This window comes from Amblyraja radiata, chromosome 20 (assembly GCF_010909765.2).
Source record: "Amblyraja radiata isolate CabotCenter1 chromosome 20, sAmbRad1.1.pri, whole genome shotgun sequence".
NCBI lineage: Eukaryota > Metazoa > Chordata > Chondrichthyes > Rajiformes > Rajidae > Amblyraja > Amblyraja radiata.
The window spans coordinates 37,845,179-37,861,238 of record NC_045975.1 but is presented as its reverse complement, the minus strand read 5'-3'; the positions used below and the strand labels follow the sequence as shown (position 1 = coordinate 37,861,238).

Sequence of the window (16,060 nt, the reverse complement as noted above, 5' to 3'; positions counted from 1 at the left end):
TTTGACACTGTGCTAAATGTCTTGCAGCACTAACTAATCTCAAAGAAGCAAAAAGATATGCAAAAAAATAACAATGATAAAGGAAACAGCTGTTTGCTAGGTGAGAACGAAAAGCTGGTGTAACTTAGGTGGGGGAGGGATGGAGAGAGAGGGAATGCAGGGGTTATAATAATAATAATGGATGGGATTTATATAGCGCCTTTCTAATACTCAAGGCGCTTTACATCGCATTATTCATTCACTCCTCAGTCACACTCAGTGGTGGTAAGCTACTTCTGTAGCCACAGCTGCCCTGGGACAGACTGACGGAAGCGTGGCTGCCATTCTGCGCCTACGGCCCCTCCGACCACCACCAATCACTCACACACATTATAGATATCAATACCCCTGGGTTGTAAGATGAAATGTTGTAGATGCTGGTTTAAACCGAAGATATACACAAAGAGATGCTGCCTGTCCCGCTGAGTTACTCCAGCATTTTGTGTCCATCCCCTGGGTTGTAATTTGCCCAAGATTGTGTATGGGGACATGTTGCCTGGTGTGGGCAGGGCCGAGGCGGATGATTGACAGCTCTCCCCCCCCCTGCCCCGCACAAAGATGGCGCCGCCCACAGCAACACTCAGCACTTTCTGCCGCGTCACCCCCGCTCACGCAGACCAGGCCCAGCCCAGCCCGGCCGCTCGCACATTCGCTGCGGGTCGCGGAGGTAGCGGAAGGCGGCGCACGGCAGCGGGGCCGAGCAGCGAGGTCTGTGCTAGTGGCCGGGACTCTGCGCCGTTGGCAGCGATCCCCGGGGTAGCGCGTCCCGCAAGGTGCGGGCACCAAACTGCGGCCCGGAGCCGAGAGATCAGCAGCAGCGGGAAACATGGCGTCGCTCAACGACCGGTCGGTGTGGGATGAGGTGGAGGTGAGTGAGGGAGGGATGAGGGGAAGGTGGGTGGGAGAGGGTGAGGGAAGGTGGGTGGGAGAGGGAGAGGGAAGGTGGGTGGGAGAAGGGGAGCAGGGGGAAGGAAATGGGGGGGATTGTGAAAATAAGGCGGTGTGAAGGTTCAGTGAAATAGGGGCTGTGGGGATATAGAGGCGCTGGGGAAAGGAAGGAAACAGAATATTGAGAGTCGGGGAGAGGGTATGGAAATGTGGAAAGGAAAGCATGAGATCAGATCAATAGTTGGAGGCAAAGTGTGAGAATGGCAATGAATATGGGGGAAAAATAAGTGGAGGGGATTGGAAAATCCAGGGGGTTGGTGTGGGATTATTATAGTGCAGGAGGGTAAATGTGGTGGGCATTGGAGGGAGGGGGAAATGGTATTGAAAATAATGGTTGAAAGGTGAATGTGAATGGAGAGAGTGGGAGCACAGAGGGTGGGAATGTGGGGGGAGAGCGGTTGTCTGATGGTGCAGGTGGTGTGGGAGTGAAAAAGAGACTGGCGATAATGTGTTTACAGGATTTGAGTATAAATAGATGAATAAATATCCATTGCCCGCTTGTCTGTTGTGCCCTGACTTCCTTAATGGTGGTTTTGTTTGTGAAGGATGGCATTGGCGAAGAGGTGCTTAAAATGTCCACTGATGAGATTGTTCAGCGGACACGACTACTGGACAGTGAGATCAAGGTAAATCTCCCGATTGGTTCATAAGGTCATAAGGAATACGAGTAGATTTAGGCCATTCCGCCCATCAAGTCTACTCCGCCATTCAAACATGGCTGATCTATCTCTCCCTCTAGTCCCATTCTCCTGCCTTCTCCCCATAACATCTGACACCTGTACTAATCAAGTCTATTTATTTCTGCCTTGAAAATATCCACTGACTTGGCCTCCACAGCCTCTGTAGCAAACCACAGATTCACCACCCTCTGACTAAAGAAATGTCTCCTCTTCTCCTTCCTAAAAGAATGTCCTTTAATTCTGAGGCTATGAGCTCTGACCCTAGACTCTCCCACTAGTGGAAACATCCTCTATACATCCACTCTATCCAAGCCTTTCACTATTCTGTATGTTTCAATGACCTCCCCCTCATTCTTCTAAACTCTAGCGAGTACAGGCCCAATGCTGACAAATACTCATCATAGGTTAACCTACTAGTTCCTGGGATTATTCTTGTAAACCTCCTCTGGACTATCTCCAGAGCCAGCACACTCTTCCTCAGATATGGCGCCCAAAATTGCTCACAATATTTCAAATACGGTCTTATAGAGCCTCAACATTACATCCCTGTTTTTGTATACAAGCCCTCTTGAAATAAATGCTAGTATTGAATTTGCTTTCTTTACTATCGATTTGACATGCAGATTTACTTTTTGGGAATCCTGCACCAGCACTCGCAAGTCCCTTTGCTCGTCCGATTTCTAGATTCTCACCCCATTTAGAAAATAGTCTACGCCTTTATTCTTACTACCAAAATGCATGACTCCACACTTTACTATACTATATTCCATCTGAAACTTCTCTGCCCACTCTCCCAACCTGTCCGTTCTGCAGAGTCCTTTCTTTCTCTACATTACCTGCCCTTCCACCTATTTTCGTATCATCTGAAAACTTTGCCACAAAGCCTTCAATTCCCTCGTCCAAATCATTAAATAGTTCTGCAGAACGGAATTTGCCATAAGCGGACTGCACATTGGAGACCACCGGTCTCGTTCTCCTTCCTTTCGGGAAAGGCTAAGATATTTTGGCTCAGTATTCCTTGGAGTTTAGAAGACTGAAGGGTGGCCTCATTCAAACACAGGATCTATTAGGACATGACATGGTTGGCATATATCTGTCTAAACCTTTCATGTCCATGTACATGTCTAAGTGTCTTTTAAATATCGGAATTGTACTTGCCTCACGCACCTTCTTTGGCAGCTTGTTCTATATATGAACCATCCTCTGTGGGGGAAACGTTGCCCCTTGGGTCCCTTTTAAATATTTCCCCTCTAATCTTTTGCTTTAGACACCCATACCCTGTGGAAGCGACAGTAGCTGTTCATCTTCTCTATACCCCATGATCTTATATATCTCTCTAAGTTCACCCCTTAGCCTTCAATGCTCCAGAGAAAAAAGACCTAGCCTGTGTATAGGAGCAGTTGACTGGGCCAAATGCAGGGAAATAGGACTAGTTTAGATGGGTCATCTTGGTGTGGTTGAGTTGGCCCAAAGGGCCTGTTTCCGTGCTGTATGACTCTTTCCAGACACCCCCTATAACTCAAATCCTCCAGACCCGGTAATGTCCTCGTGGATCTTTCTTGCACCCATACCAGTTTAACGACGTTCTCCCAATAGCAGGGTGACCAGAACTGCACACAGTACTCCAAGGCGGCCTTACTGACAGATTCTACATCAGTAACGTTATGACCCGATTCCTGTACCCTGATTGATGAAAGCACTAGTGCCAAACACCACCCTGATATAATTGAGTTGACCATGCTGGCTATACTAAAAAAATAGTTTTTGGAAATGAACATTGGGTCAGGCAGAATCCATGGGAAAGGATACAGAGTTAACATTTCAGATTAAGGAACCTTGGCTTTATGTTTGTTCTATGCATTATTGCAAGGATGATGAGTGATCTCTGTGCAGTGTGCCTGGACTTGATATAAACTGTGTGCTTGGCAGATCATGAAGAGTGAGGTGCTGAGAGTCACACATGAGCTGCAGGCCATGAAAGACAAAATCAAGGAGAACAGCGAGAAGATCAAAGTCAACAAGACCCTGCCGTACTTGGTCTCCAATGTGATCGAGGTAAGTACGCTGATGTCCGATAGCTGTACCGTTAAGCTAATGTTAAGGATCCCGACACGCTCTGATTCTGAAGAACCTCGGGTGATGCCACTTTGGAGCATGGTCCCTGAAGGGGACCTGAGAGGGTAAACGAGACCTTGATTAACCATAGCCAGTTGTTTCAGTTTGTCAACCGAATAGACGGAAGCTTAGACTTAGAGTTAGCTAGACATCAACTCTTCCCATAGCAGCTCTGAACATGATCATGAACTTATAGAGGAGAAAAGGGATCCGAGTGAGTTTAAAGGGCGTGCAGAAAGACAAATCGGGTGAGACAGATATCGAACCATCAGAATTTCCAAACATGTGCATAAAGGATTGTTGGGATTTTATCATGCTGGCTTGTTGTCTGGTTCATTCATGTGATTGAATGTACTGTCCTTACCAAATCTGGCAAGTCTGGAGCTCTGGGCCTGCTAATGTAATTAACTGTTAATTGTCTCTGACCAGCCACTCGATTCAGGAGGAATTAGCGATGGCCAATAAATGCTGGGCTTGCCTCTTGTCTTCTGATCGAATAAGTAATATTTTTCAAAGAGAACCTCCTTTCAGAGTACATCACTTTCTCAGCACAAATCTAGGGTTGTGTTGAGTGGGAACCCACAATGTTTGGACATAGAAGGGAGCACCAATGTTTAAGAAGGAACTACAGATGCTGGAAAATCGAAGGTAGGCACAAATGCTGGAGAAACTCAGCGGGTGAGGCAGCATCTATGGAGCAAAGGAAATAGGCAACGTTTCGGGTTAAAACCAAACCCATTCTTTCACACGTCCTGCCTTCTAAGGTACACCGGAATAATCTCCCTCTTTCCCCTCCCCTTCCCAGCTCTCCCACAGCTCACTGTCTCCGCCTCTTCCTTTCTTCTTCTCGCCCCCCCCCCCACCCCACATCAGTCTGAAGAAGGGTCTCGACCCGAAACGTCGCCTATTTCCTTTTCTCAATGCTACCTCACCCGCTGAGTTTCTCCAGCATTTTTGTCCAACTTTGATTTTCCAGCATCTGCAGTTCCTTCTTAAACAGGAATAATGCAAGCTGCTTCTCTCTCTGGCATCAAACTGTCAACCCCTTCTGCTCGTAAACTTCACACATCTGAAAGGATACCTTCCCCACGCGTTAGAATTCATGGTCACATTTAAGTACCAGCCTAGATATTGTGCCCAAGATTAGTGGAGTGGGGCGGTTGAGCAGAATGAGTTTAGGATTCCACTCACTATATCTCCTTTAATGTCTCTCAGTTATTGGATGTTGATCCAAATGATCAGGAGGAGGATGGGGCAAACGTTGATCTGGATTCGCAACGGAAAGGGAAGTGCGCTGTCATCAAAACATCTACCCGTCAGGTGAGTGGGTCTGAAGGTTTGAGGATGTAATAGCTGTGTGGGGGACTATTTTCAGAAGATAGTGTTTCTGTATTGCACATGCACGGCAACATGGGACATGTGCACAGTTCAAGTTGACTATGTGGTGTAACCTGAGAATGTGGTGGCATGAGAAAGGATTGTATAGACATGTCATACAGTATGGAAACAGGCCCTTCGGCACAACATGCCAGTGTCGACTAGGATGCCCTGTCTACACTAATCCCACCTGCCCACGTTTGGTCTATACCCCACTAAACCTTTCCTATCCTTATCCATCTTTTAAATGTTGTTATAGTACCTGCCTCAACTACCTCATCTGGCAGCTTATTCCATATAACCACCACTCTCGGTGTGGAAAAAGTTGCCCCTCTGATTCTTATTTAAGGGCCTGTCCCACGATGCGAGTTCACCCAAGAGCTCTCCCGAGTTTAAAAAAAAATCAAACTCGGGGTACATCATCATGAGTATTTTTTTACTCTTGGAAACTTTTCACACTGTTGAGAAAAAATTTCATGAATTTCCACGGTTCCCGAGTACCTGCCGTTAGCATTATGAGCCGCTACGAGACATCCATAAGCTCCAACGTACCCGCTACGTACATTCTACGTACTTACCACGAGTTTGATTTTATTTTAAACTCGGGAGAGCTCTTGGGTGAACTCGCATCGTGGGACAGGGTCTTAAAGCTTTTCCCATCTCACTTTAAACCTGTGTCCTCTGGTTCTTGATTCCCCTATTCTAGGTAAAAGACTGTGCATTTACTCTATCTGTTCCCTTTATACATCTTTATACATCTTTATAATCCCTTTATACATCTTTATAAGATCACCCCTCACCCCGCCTGTGCTCCAAGGTATAAAGTCCTAGCCTGCCGAACCTCTCCCTATAGCCCAGGCCCTCAAGTCCTGGCAATATCCACGTAAAGCGAAGATACTTCATACCTAGCTACTCTTTCACCACTCCTAAACATGCCAGAGCAAGCCTGTTATTCCAACTCTTGCTCTATATACTTCATACTGTCCCCTTACATTCAACCTCCCAAAGTGCAACACCTCACACTTGTTTGGTCTGGAATGGTAACAGAGTGGCCAGGTATGAAATATACAAACCAGGCTGACACTGACCATGACCGGGGCCAAGGAAAGAGCGTTCACGTCGCGGCCCTGTTTCAACCAATCTTTCCACCACCACGCACAAGAAGCGCAAGAAGCGCAAGACAGACACCATTGTGCAGATGCCGAGAAGTGTATTCAGCTCTGGCTGAACAACTTCTAATCTTGTGTGTGGACTCGATAAGAAGGAGAAGACTGACCATGACCATGCTGCTCTTGGGAGAAGCTAACAAGCTTTGTAATAAAAATGAACTACAATGCCGCATTACACCAAAGATGTACACAATGCTAGAGTAACTCAGTGGGCCAGGCAGCATCGATGGAGAAAATAGATAGGCGACGCTTCGGACCTGAAGAAGGGCCCCGACCTAAAACGTCGCCTATCCATTTTCTCCAGAGATGCTGCCTGACCCACAAATGTTACTCCAACATTTTGAGCTTATCTCTAGCAGACCATTTGTCAGCAGGTTTTGGCTGATCTGCAACAAAACAGTGTTATTTTGTCTTTTACAGACCTATTTCTTGCCGGTGATTGGACTAGTTGATGCAGAGAAACTGAAGCCAGGTGATCTGGTGGTGAGTTTATGACCCTTGTGTCTTTTGTCTACGCTTCTTGCCTGTTTTAAATTCTCTCTGCTTTTACTTGTTTTACAACTTGATTTAACTTTCTAAGTATGTGTGTGCCAATTTCCTGCTCTCAGAACCTTGTGGGGCCGTGAATGTCCCTGATCTGTATGCAGTGACCTTCAGAGTGAGGGTGTTTTATGTGTGTTGTCAGTGTAATATCCAGCCTTTCCTTCCAGGGTGTGAACAAAGATTCCTACCTGATTCTGGAGACACTGCCAACGGAGTATGACTCTCGAGTCAAGGCCATGGAGGTGGATGAACGACCAACTGAGCAATACAGTGATGTTGGTGGCTTGGACAAACAGATTCAAGAGGTTAGTCACTGTCCACAGTTGTTGATGTCCTGTCCTGCCTGCATTGCTGGAGCATTAAAGCCAAGGGCTCCTGAGTGGGAGATGAATAGAGGTGTGATGGCCTGGTGATTGGGATGGCTTGGGTTAGGAGGGAAGAGTACCACTTGGGAGCTACATACTCCAAGTTCCTATTTGGTTCTATGGGAATGTATTAAGTTGGGTTCAGAAGAGCAGATTTATTTTGGGGCAGAGGGCCAAATTGAGAGAGCAATGCGATAGTTTGAGTGTGTAAGAGAACGAGAGACTTTCCATAACGATCCTGGTACCTCCCTCTTGCAGCTGGTTGAAGCCATCGTCCTTCCCATGAATCACAAGGAGAAGTTTGAGAACCTGGGGATTCAACCTCCCAAAGGTGTTCTGATGTATGGACCGCCAGGAACAGGCAAGACCCTGCTGGCCAGAGCCTGTGCTGCCCAGACTAAGGTGAGTGCCAGAGCCATGTTTCTGTGAGGGACAGTTCTGTACATGCTCCTTTTACGATGTCCCTAATTACTTGCTTCCACTCCATTTCTGTGTGATCTAAGATCAATGTGGTAATCAATGGAGGGAGGGCTGGGCAGGGGAGTCAAGAGATCCTTGACCACTTCCTCATTTGTACTGGACCTCTGAGCTCTTGGCTCCTGATATCATCCTGAATGCTGCTCCTTCATTTTGATGTGGGCCTAGGATCCCCAGGAGTCGCTGAGATGGTCCCTTCATTTTTAAATACATCCTTGAATTCTTTCCTCTGTCCACTTGGTAATTAGGATGAAGTGCCTATTTTGTGAGTGTTGCTTCAGGCATGTAAACAAAGACTTGGCCAACAGAGCTGGCTGAAGTGAGGCTCAATTCCGGGATGATGGTCAAGGAGGTTTCACTGACATTGGTTCACTTATCTTTCCAGTGGATTTGGAGAATTTTACAGAAGCTGTGTTGTTGGTATCCACCAGTGTTTCAGATTGTCTGCTGTAAGCAACCCAAATCTCAGAAGCGTACAGGACAGCAGGGATCACTGCTTACCCAGTGCACCATGATCTCTGTGCTGCATTTGAGGTCTTTGTCTTCACTGACATGCAGTTGGTGATATGATCTGGTTAGAGTGCGTGGCACTGGTGATTTTTCTGCTGTTGTTTCTCCTTCAGTTGTGGTCTCATTATTAGTCCTCCCCCTACAGTGGAAATTGAGCCGTATCTCTGTTAATTGATTTCACAGGCTTGTTTAAGTTGGATCTGAGCACCAAGCTGCCCAGTTTAATGTATATCTCACACAACGAATTGTCATATTGCTTATGGCTCTTTCTAGGGCTTACAACGCACTTAAATATAGCATCAAGGGAGGTATGCTCTAAATTTAAGTTGTGATGTTGCCACCCTAAGTAATAGCAGAGGAAGCGACAATTATAACTTTGTAACCTGCCTGGGCAGTTTTGGTGACAGCAGAGGATTATCTGACCGGGTTGCATTTTATTGGATGGTGCAACAGAAGCATTTCACACGCTTTGATCTTTTGATCTCCTTTTCATTGTAGGCTACCTTTTTGAAATTGGCGGGACCACAGCTGGTTCAGATGTTTATTGGGGATGGTGCAAAGCTGGTTCGCGATGCATTTGCCTTGGCAAAAGAGAAGGCTCCATCCATTATCTTTATCGACGAACTGGATGCCATTGGTACAAAGCGGTGAGTGAACTGATTGGCCTTTCGTGTTGTCTCGCTGTGTGACTGAGAGGTAGCAGAGTGGTTTCACTGTAGTCCACACTATCCATTGTGTGTGAAGCACTGCTATTTTCTGTTTGGGGGTATGTGTGAGCATTTAATCACTCTCGTATTATGACGTGTCAGTGTTCTGTTAAAAATGATGGGAGATGTTCTGCTGGAGCGGTTGTGGAATGTTCTTCCCCTGATATGGTTGGGGTTGAAGGCAGTATGTTGGTAGCAGCAGTGAATACTGCCTGAGGAAGATCATTGGGTGACACTTGGGTTTTCTCTTTCCCTGCAGATTTGACAGTGAGAAGGCTGGTGACCGTGAGGTTCAGCGGACAATGTTGGAGCTGCTCAATCAGCTAGATGGTTTCCAGCCAAATACACTTGTCAAGGTGAGCATGGGGAAAATAAGTGTATTACCACTTAGTGCGGCATGGTGGTGCAACAGTAGAGTTGCTGCCTTACAGCGAATGCAGCGCTGGAGATCCAGGTTCGATCTGTCTGTTCTCCCCGTGACCTGCGTGGGTTTTCTCCGAGATTTTCGGTTTCCTCCCACACTCCAAATACATATAGGTATGTAGGTTAATTGGCTTGGTAAATGTAAACATTGTCCCCAGTGTGTGTGTAGGATAGTGTTAATATGCAGGGATCGCTGGTCGGTGCGGACCTGGTGGGCCGAAGGGCCTGTTTCCGCGCTGTATCTCTAAACTAAATTAAACCACAAGTATCTATTTTGCAGCAATAACCCTAGCAACAGGAGGAATGCACGCAGGGCCTAGCTTCTTGGAATGGAGATGGACCTCCTTCACCTTGATCTATATATTTCAGAAGCGTACTCAACCGTGATCCGAAGGGTTTGTTGGGCATGAGCAGAGTGTACTGGAGCCAGGAATGTACCTGTGAGACCTCCCTTTGTTACCTGGGTATGACCAGCTCTCTCTGCTTTCACCCCTCCAGGTGATTGCGGCCACCAATCGGGTGGATATCCTGGATCCAGCCTTGCTGAGATCAGGCAGACTTGACCGTAAGATTGAGTTCCCAATGCCTAACGAAGAGGCACGTGCAAGAATCATGCAGATTCACTCAAGGAAGATGAACGTGAGGTAAGCCTGTCTGTTGGAACCCATGGACTAGAAGAGGTTCATCTCACTTTATTAGTCTTTTCATGGTTTCTCTGTCCTGTATCATCTCCAGCCAGTCACACACTAATCTAATGGGTAATTAGGAACTTGCAACCATGTACCAAATTGGACGTGGCAAGTAATATTGTCCAGGTGTGCATGCAAAGTAATCCAGCTGTGGTAGCTTAATTATTAAGACAAAGTGGTGGCATTTCGTTTTTAGTCGCAAGATTGTTAATTCCTTGTTATTGCTCCACAGCCCTGACGTGAACTATGAGGAGTTGGCTCGATGTACCGATGACTTTAATGGAGCTCAGTGCAAGGCTGTGTGTGTGGAAGCAGTGAGTATACCTCCGAGCAGATATGTTGGGATATAGAAGATTTCAAAGAGCAGTATAAACCTGACAGCACTTCCCATAAGAATATAAGAATGAAACAGGACTGGATTATTCATTTCCTTGTGCCTGTTCTGCCATTCATTAAGATCAAGGTTGTACTTTTACCTAGCGCTGCTTTTTGCAGTAACCTTATATCCTTTATCCAAAGCTATCAACCTTTTGTCTTCAGTATATTTAGTGACTAATGAAGGGGTCTTCATGTTTTGCTATGATTGTGTGGGTTTCCACCAGGTGCTCTGGTTCCAAAAAGGTGTTGCTAGGTTAAATGGCCACTGTAAAATGCCCCCAGCTTGTGGGTGAGTGGTCGAATCTACGTCAGCAGGTCAGGCAGCATCTTTGGAGAACATGGATAAGAGACCTTTGGGGTCGAGACCTTTCTTCGGACTTGGTCTGAAGAAGGGTCCCAACCGGGTCTCCTATCTATGATCTCCAGAGATGCTGCCTGACCCGTTGAATTAGTCCAGCGCTTTGTCTTTTCTTAAATAAACATGGGATTTTTAACCCTCTTCTTTTTCAAATACAATGATGCTGAAAGCCCTGTCCTCAGGACTTTGGTGGCTGAAGAAAAACATGCCATGCCCATAGATTTGTATTCCCATGGAAGGTTCTTGCTGAACTACACTCGCGCATGTATGGTGCAGCTACTTCAAGTATTTTAATTGTGGAGACATCACAGTCAGTTCTTCCAGAAGAATAAATTACAGTTACCCTCCCCTTTCAACTCTGGAGAATGAAGATCTGACACTTGGTACTGGTGACAGACTCGCATACAATTGTAAGCCTCTCAACACCACCAGGTTCACCTTGCCATGTACCTTGAGCTCTACGATTCATGCCTGGAGGCTGAATTTGTAGTGAGTTTTCTCTAGCTGGCAGATTCTTGGGTTTTCTCAGCTAGTATTCTTTTAATCTTACAGGGGATGATTGCTCTGCGCAGAAAAGCAACAGAACTCACTCATGAGGATTACATGGAGGGCATCCTGGAGGTCCAGGCCAAGAAAAAAGCCAACCTACAATATTACGCTTAGGGCAACGAGACATCAGTGTCAGCGGTGAGCAAGGAGTGTCAAAGCCTCTCATAGGTGTGGCCCACTGGGGACTCTTCTGTAAACGTGCAATCTCTTCACTTAGATTAAATAAACTGCATTTTTCTATGTCAATTGCGGCCGAGCCTGGTCGGTGATGTATCGGGAGTTTGCCTACACAGTGTTAATGAATCTCGCAGTCCGGGTGTGACAGTATTGGGTCCCATCTGGTGTACAGCATTAACAACAGATTTACAGCTATCGTTGGCGTGGCTGGGGGGATTGAGCAGAAATACAGTCCCATCTGTTTCCCGGGGTTCTCTGCCTTTTCCCGGGATGTTCCTTTGATGTTGAATTGACCCACGTGGAGGAATAACGAGCGTTTGAAGTGATGGTTTCTGCTCCGTTTCTAGAGCTCAGTGACCCGATGGCTTTTGTTGCTGAGCTTGACAAATGGAAGGACATCAATAGACACCAACCAGCATGAACGGGAACCTCGAGGGCGGGGGGTTATCTCACCAGGGTATTTCCACAACCCAGCTCAAGAATGAAGTGGGCTTCTCTTGCTTAGATTGGGGGGGGGGGGAGATGCACCATTGGCCCTTGGCAGTCCTGCAGTCAAGGGAGGGACTGCATTAACCTCACCCAGGCATTGGAGGAGCGGCATTAAATTTAATCAGTCTGGTCAGGTGAGGTGGCATTGAGCATCTTGTGCTACCAACCAACCCCATCGGGTGCACAAGATGCTCAATGCCACCTCACCTGACCAGACTGATACATTTTAATGCCGCTCCTCCAATCGGGGTTGGTTGGTAGCAACATCCTTCTGTTTCATGTTTGAGACATTAATAGTGATGGGTGGAACGTTTCAGCATTAACATTCCAGACTCCTAGCTGAAAGGTGGGTGAGATGAAACGCCAATACTTACCTATTTTTCCCCTCCCCCTCCATGGTTACAAGGACACCATTAGCCCCATTGGTTTGCCCCCATGAGTGCCCTTGTCAGAGAGGAGCAGCATTAACTCATCAGCTGCCTGGTCACTGATGAGGGCTCCACTAATGCTCCTGAACCTCTAGTTCCACAAGGTACCTAGGTAGAAGGTGACTATATTAACCTCAAATTATATTCTGGTACTGGGGTAGGGCTTAATTGATCGTCATTGCACCCTGGTCAGGAATTTTGACAACCATTGCTCAATCAAACTAGTCTGAATGAAAGTCTGACCAAGTTTACCATCGCTTCACTTCCATCCCTTTTAATAAACCCCAGCGTAATAACAAGTCATTGCAGGAAAAAAAATCATCAATAAACCTTTGTTACCAGAGGCATATCATTTAATGATGTTACCGCTAGTAGTGGTGTGTGATCTGGCACCCACATTTTATTCTAAATCGCATTTAGATTCTTGTGACTTTAGTTTTCTAACCGGAACCTGAAATTCTCTAACCAATTCCATGTTTGTTCTGCAAATCTATTGAAGTCTAGTTTGCTGCAGTCATCATCCAACTGACAACGTCCCCAAGTTGGTTCCATAGTGATACAGTGTGGAAACAGGCCCAACTTGCCCACACCGGCCAACATGTCCCTGCTACATTAGTCCCACCTGCCCGCATTTGGTCATATCCCTCCAAACCTGTCCTATCTGTGTACCTGTCTAACTGTTTCTTAAATGTTGGGATAGTCCCTGCCTCAACTACCTCCTCAGCTTGTTCCATACACCCACCACCCTTTGTGTGAAAATGTTACACCTCAGACTCGTATTAAATCTTTACCCCTTTATCTGAAACCTATGTCCTCTGGTCCTCGATTCACCTCCTCTGGGCAAGAGATCCTGTGCGTCTACCCGATCTATTCCTCTCATGATTTTATACACATGAATTATGAAGTTATGGTTTAATTCTACAAGTTTGAACCATGGCCACAAACTGTGAAAGGCGATGCCACCACCACGATTATCGCTGCCCCCCTGCACATTGTGCTGCCCTAACCAACTACACTTTACTTTGCTTCAGTCTTGCATCCAAACGGACATTCTGACTCACTAAATTCCAGACTCTGATGTTATTCAGTTGTCTGTTGTTGAACGCCTTTGGAAATTTACCGAGGTACACGATGCAATCACCACATCGCCTCCAAGAATTTCACAGGTCTGTTAAGCAATGTGGGCAAGTCTTTATTTTCTATCAATTACCGCTGTTGTTAAACTGACAGCTTTGTAGTTCACTGTATATGTTCAATCTCCTGTTTTAAACATGGCTATCTCCCCTTCTTTGGCACAACTCCTATATCTAACCGTGGTGTTCGACCAGTTAGGTTTATTTTAATGTGTGAGCAATTTTCTGAGTAATTAATTGACATTTCTACATTTTATAGGCAGTTGCGTGACTTCTAATCTTATTTTCTGATTACATATACACTGATGTCTCCATAGTAAAAAGTGATATTGAATATTTATGGACTCTATGTCCCTTATTGACCAGCATGGGCAAAGAAGTGGAGGCTGCGACGTAAATTTCTATCAGTTCGTTCTTCAGTGATTTTATCCTGTTTGTCACAGTTCACACCCAAACTTTCCTGCAATATATTTTACAATTTTGATTTTGTTTTCATTACTTGATGATTTAACCTCGGATCTGTTTACTTCCTAAATGATTAAGTAATCTTCTAATCTCTATACTCTTCTGTCTGGTTATTTGTTACCTATGTCTTTCCTTTTCCTTATTGATCCATTCATTTGCCAAAAACATTCTGATGGAGGACAGTGCGTCAGGCAGCTTCCGATAGCAGTTTTTGCGGGATTCCAGGGTCTACAGCCTCCATCATTGTATTTCACTGGGTGTTAGGTTACCTGTGTCAATATATTTTGATCCTGGACTTCAATTTTCTCTTGGTTTTATCTTGATTTTGATTAAACATTTTTCCCCTCTGCTGTTCTGTATCATTGCTTGCCATTTGTGTTTTATTTTCCAAGACATTTCTTAGCCCGTCAGGGTTGACGCTTCAGTCTACCTTAATTTTGTCATCTGTCTACTTTCATCAGTCATTGTTTTGTGACATGCCATGATCATTGTAGTCTAAATAGTCCAGTACTTTAATGTTCTCTGCTTTTTGTGCCTGCACACTATGGGATTCACTGCACATTATGGGAGTTCTGTGTCCTATACCTACCTCTTCTGGCCAGTTTGTTCTGAGGTATTTGAAACCCCGTTCCCCATGTATTATTACTGTCCTTTTAGGCCTTTCCAAGATGTATTGACAAGACCTCTGTTTCACCTTGCCTCCATTGTGTTCTCTCTTATCTCTGCTGCTTAGATGATATTTCGGCCTCACTCATGGCAGCAATGCATTTTTCTGCGACCATCGACCGTCTGGGGTTTGAGTCGGGGGAGGGATGGTTACAGGGGCTTTACTACTATTTCCACCTGTACAGCAGCAGCTCACAGGACTTTGGGGAAAACTACCCAGAGCCTGGGAGAAGAAAAAGACCAGGCAGGATATGATAGGCTGAACAGCCTGAGTTGTAAGATTATTTTAAAGCTGTTAGTGACAGGAGTGTCATTGCAAAAACCTGATGGGATGTTATAATATAAACCAAGGTGTGTGGTGTGATTTAACAGGAATGTTTTCAGTTTTAGACAGTGTTAAAGCACACACAGAAACCTTTGGTAAACACTTTCAGTGGCACTTGCTAATTCTCTGATCTGACTGCAGGCGCACCCTGCTGCTGAATGCCTTGGTATTGGCTCGTTGTCGATATAGGTGTGTGGGATCTGGGAGTAGGGTAGTACCTGTATTCCCAGCACAAGACTGCCAGGGTCAAGGAGGTGTGCTGTTTACACCCATTCGGACTCAGTACAGAATTCATCGCTTGACCGTGAGCTCAGAATCTGTATATTCTGATTCAGATTTTATTCCATAAATTACTTACAGTACCTTGTCTGTCAGTTGGTATGATGCCATTTTGGAGTAGGCTGCCACAGCTGTTCCAGCTTTACTGTTTATGCTGTAACCCAGGCTCCTGTGTACATTCCACTGCTCTTTCTTTCTCAGCCACCCATTGTCCCACTCCCAGTCATCGTCTATGGTTCAGTGCTCCACCGCCCATCTTAAACATTGGCCCATCATATAATCTGGTGCTGCTTTTTCCATAACTCCCCTAAACTCCCTGTACCCTTTCCAGAGTTAACAGCTCAATCGGCAACCTCTTAACATCCTGCCACCCTTACCCCTGCTTTTCAATATCTATTAGTCTGCTTCAGTGACCCAGTTTAATCTTGATTTTAGGTGCTGTCTGTGTGGAGTCTGCCATGTTTTTCCTGCGACCGTGTGGGTTTCTCCTGGATGCTCCAGTGACCTCCCGCATTCCCGACTGCTGCGGCTACTGTGACTTGCCTTGAGTGCATGGGTAATTGATAGACTTGGGGGCGAGGTTGATGGGATTGTGGTGAGAAGGCTGTGGGGTCGGGTTATGTAAATGGATAGTTTGACACGTACCCAGAAGGCTGAAGGCTGTTTCCATTTTGTGTGCCTTTAATCTCTGTTCCCCTCTTGAATCTGCCCGCTTGGTTCAGGGTCATTGTGCCCAGCGTGAGCCTGCAGTAACCATGAACGCAGTGCTGA

The 16,060-nt window shown here is 45.9% G+C and overlaps 1 protein-coding gene across 1 annotated transcript; it reads left to right on the top strand.

The window, feature by feature from the left end:
* The first annotated feature begins 651 nt into the window (after positions 1–651).
* On the top strand, positions 652–11,573 carry psmc3 (proteasome 26S subunit, ATPase 3). Its single transcript, XM_033038437.1, has 12 exons — positions 652–907; positions 1,533–1,613; positions 3,597–3,722; positions 4,998–5,102; positions 6,749–6,811; positions 7,039–7,176; positions 7,495–7,638; positions 8,722–8,870; positions 9,190–9,286; positions 9,852–9,997; positions 10,275–10,356; positions 11,331–11,573. The coding sequence occupies exons 1-12, from the start codon at positions 866–868 to the stop codon at positions 11,439–11,441; spliced, it is 1,284 nt and encodes a 427-aa protein (XP_032894328.1). The 5' UTR covers positions 652–865; the 3' UTR covers positions 11,442–11,573.
* Positions 11,574–16,060: the final 4,487 nt, after the last annotated feature.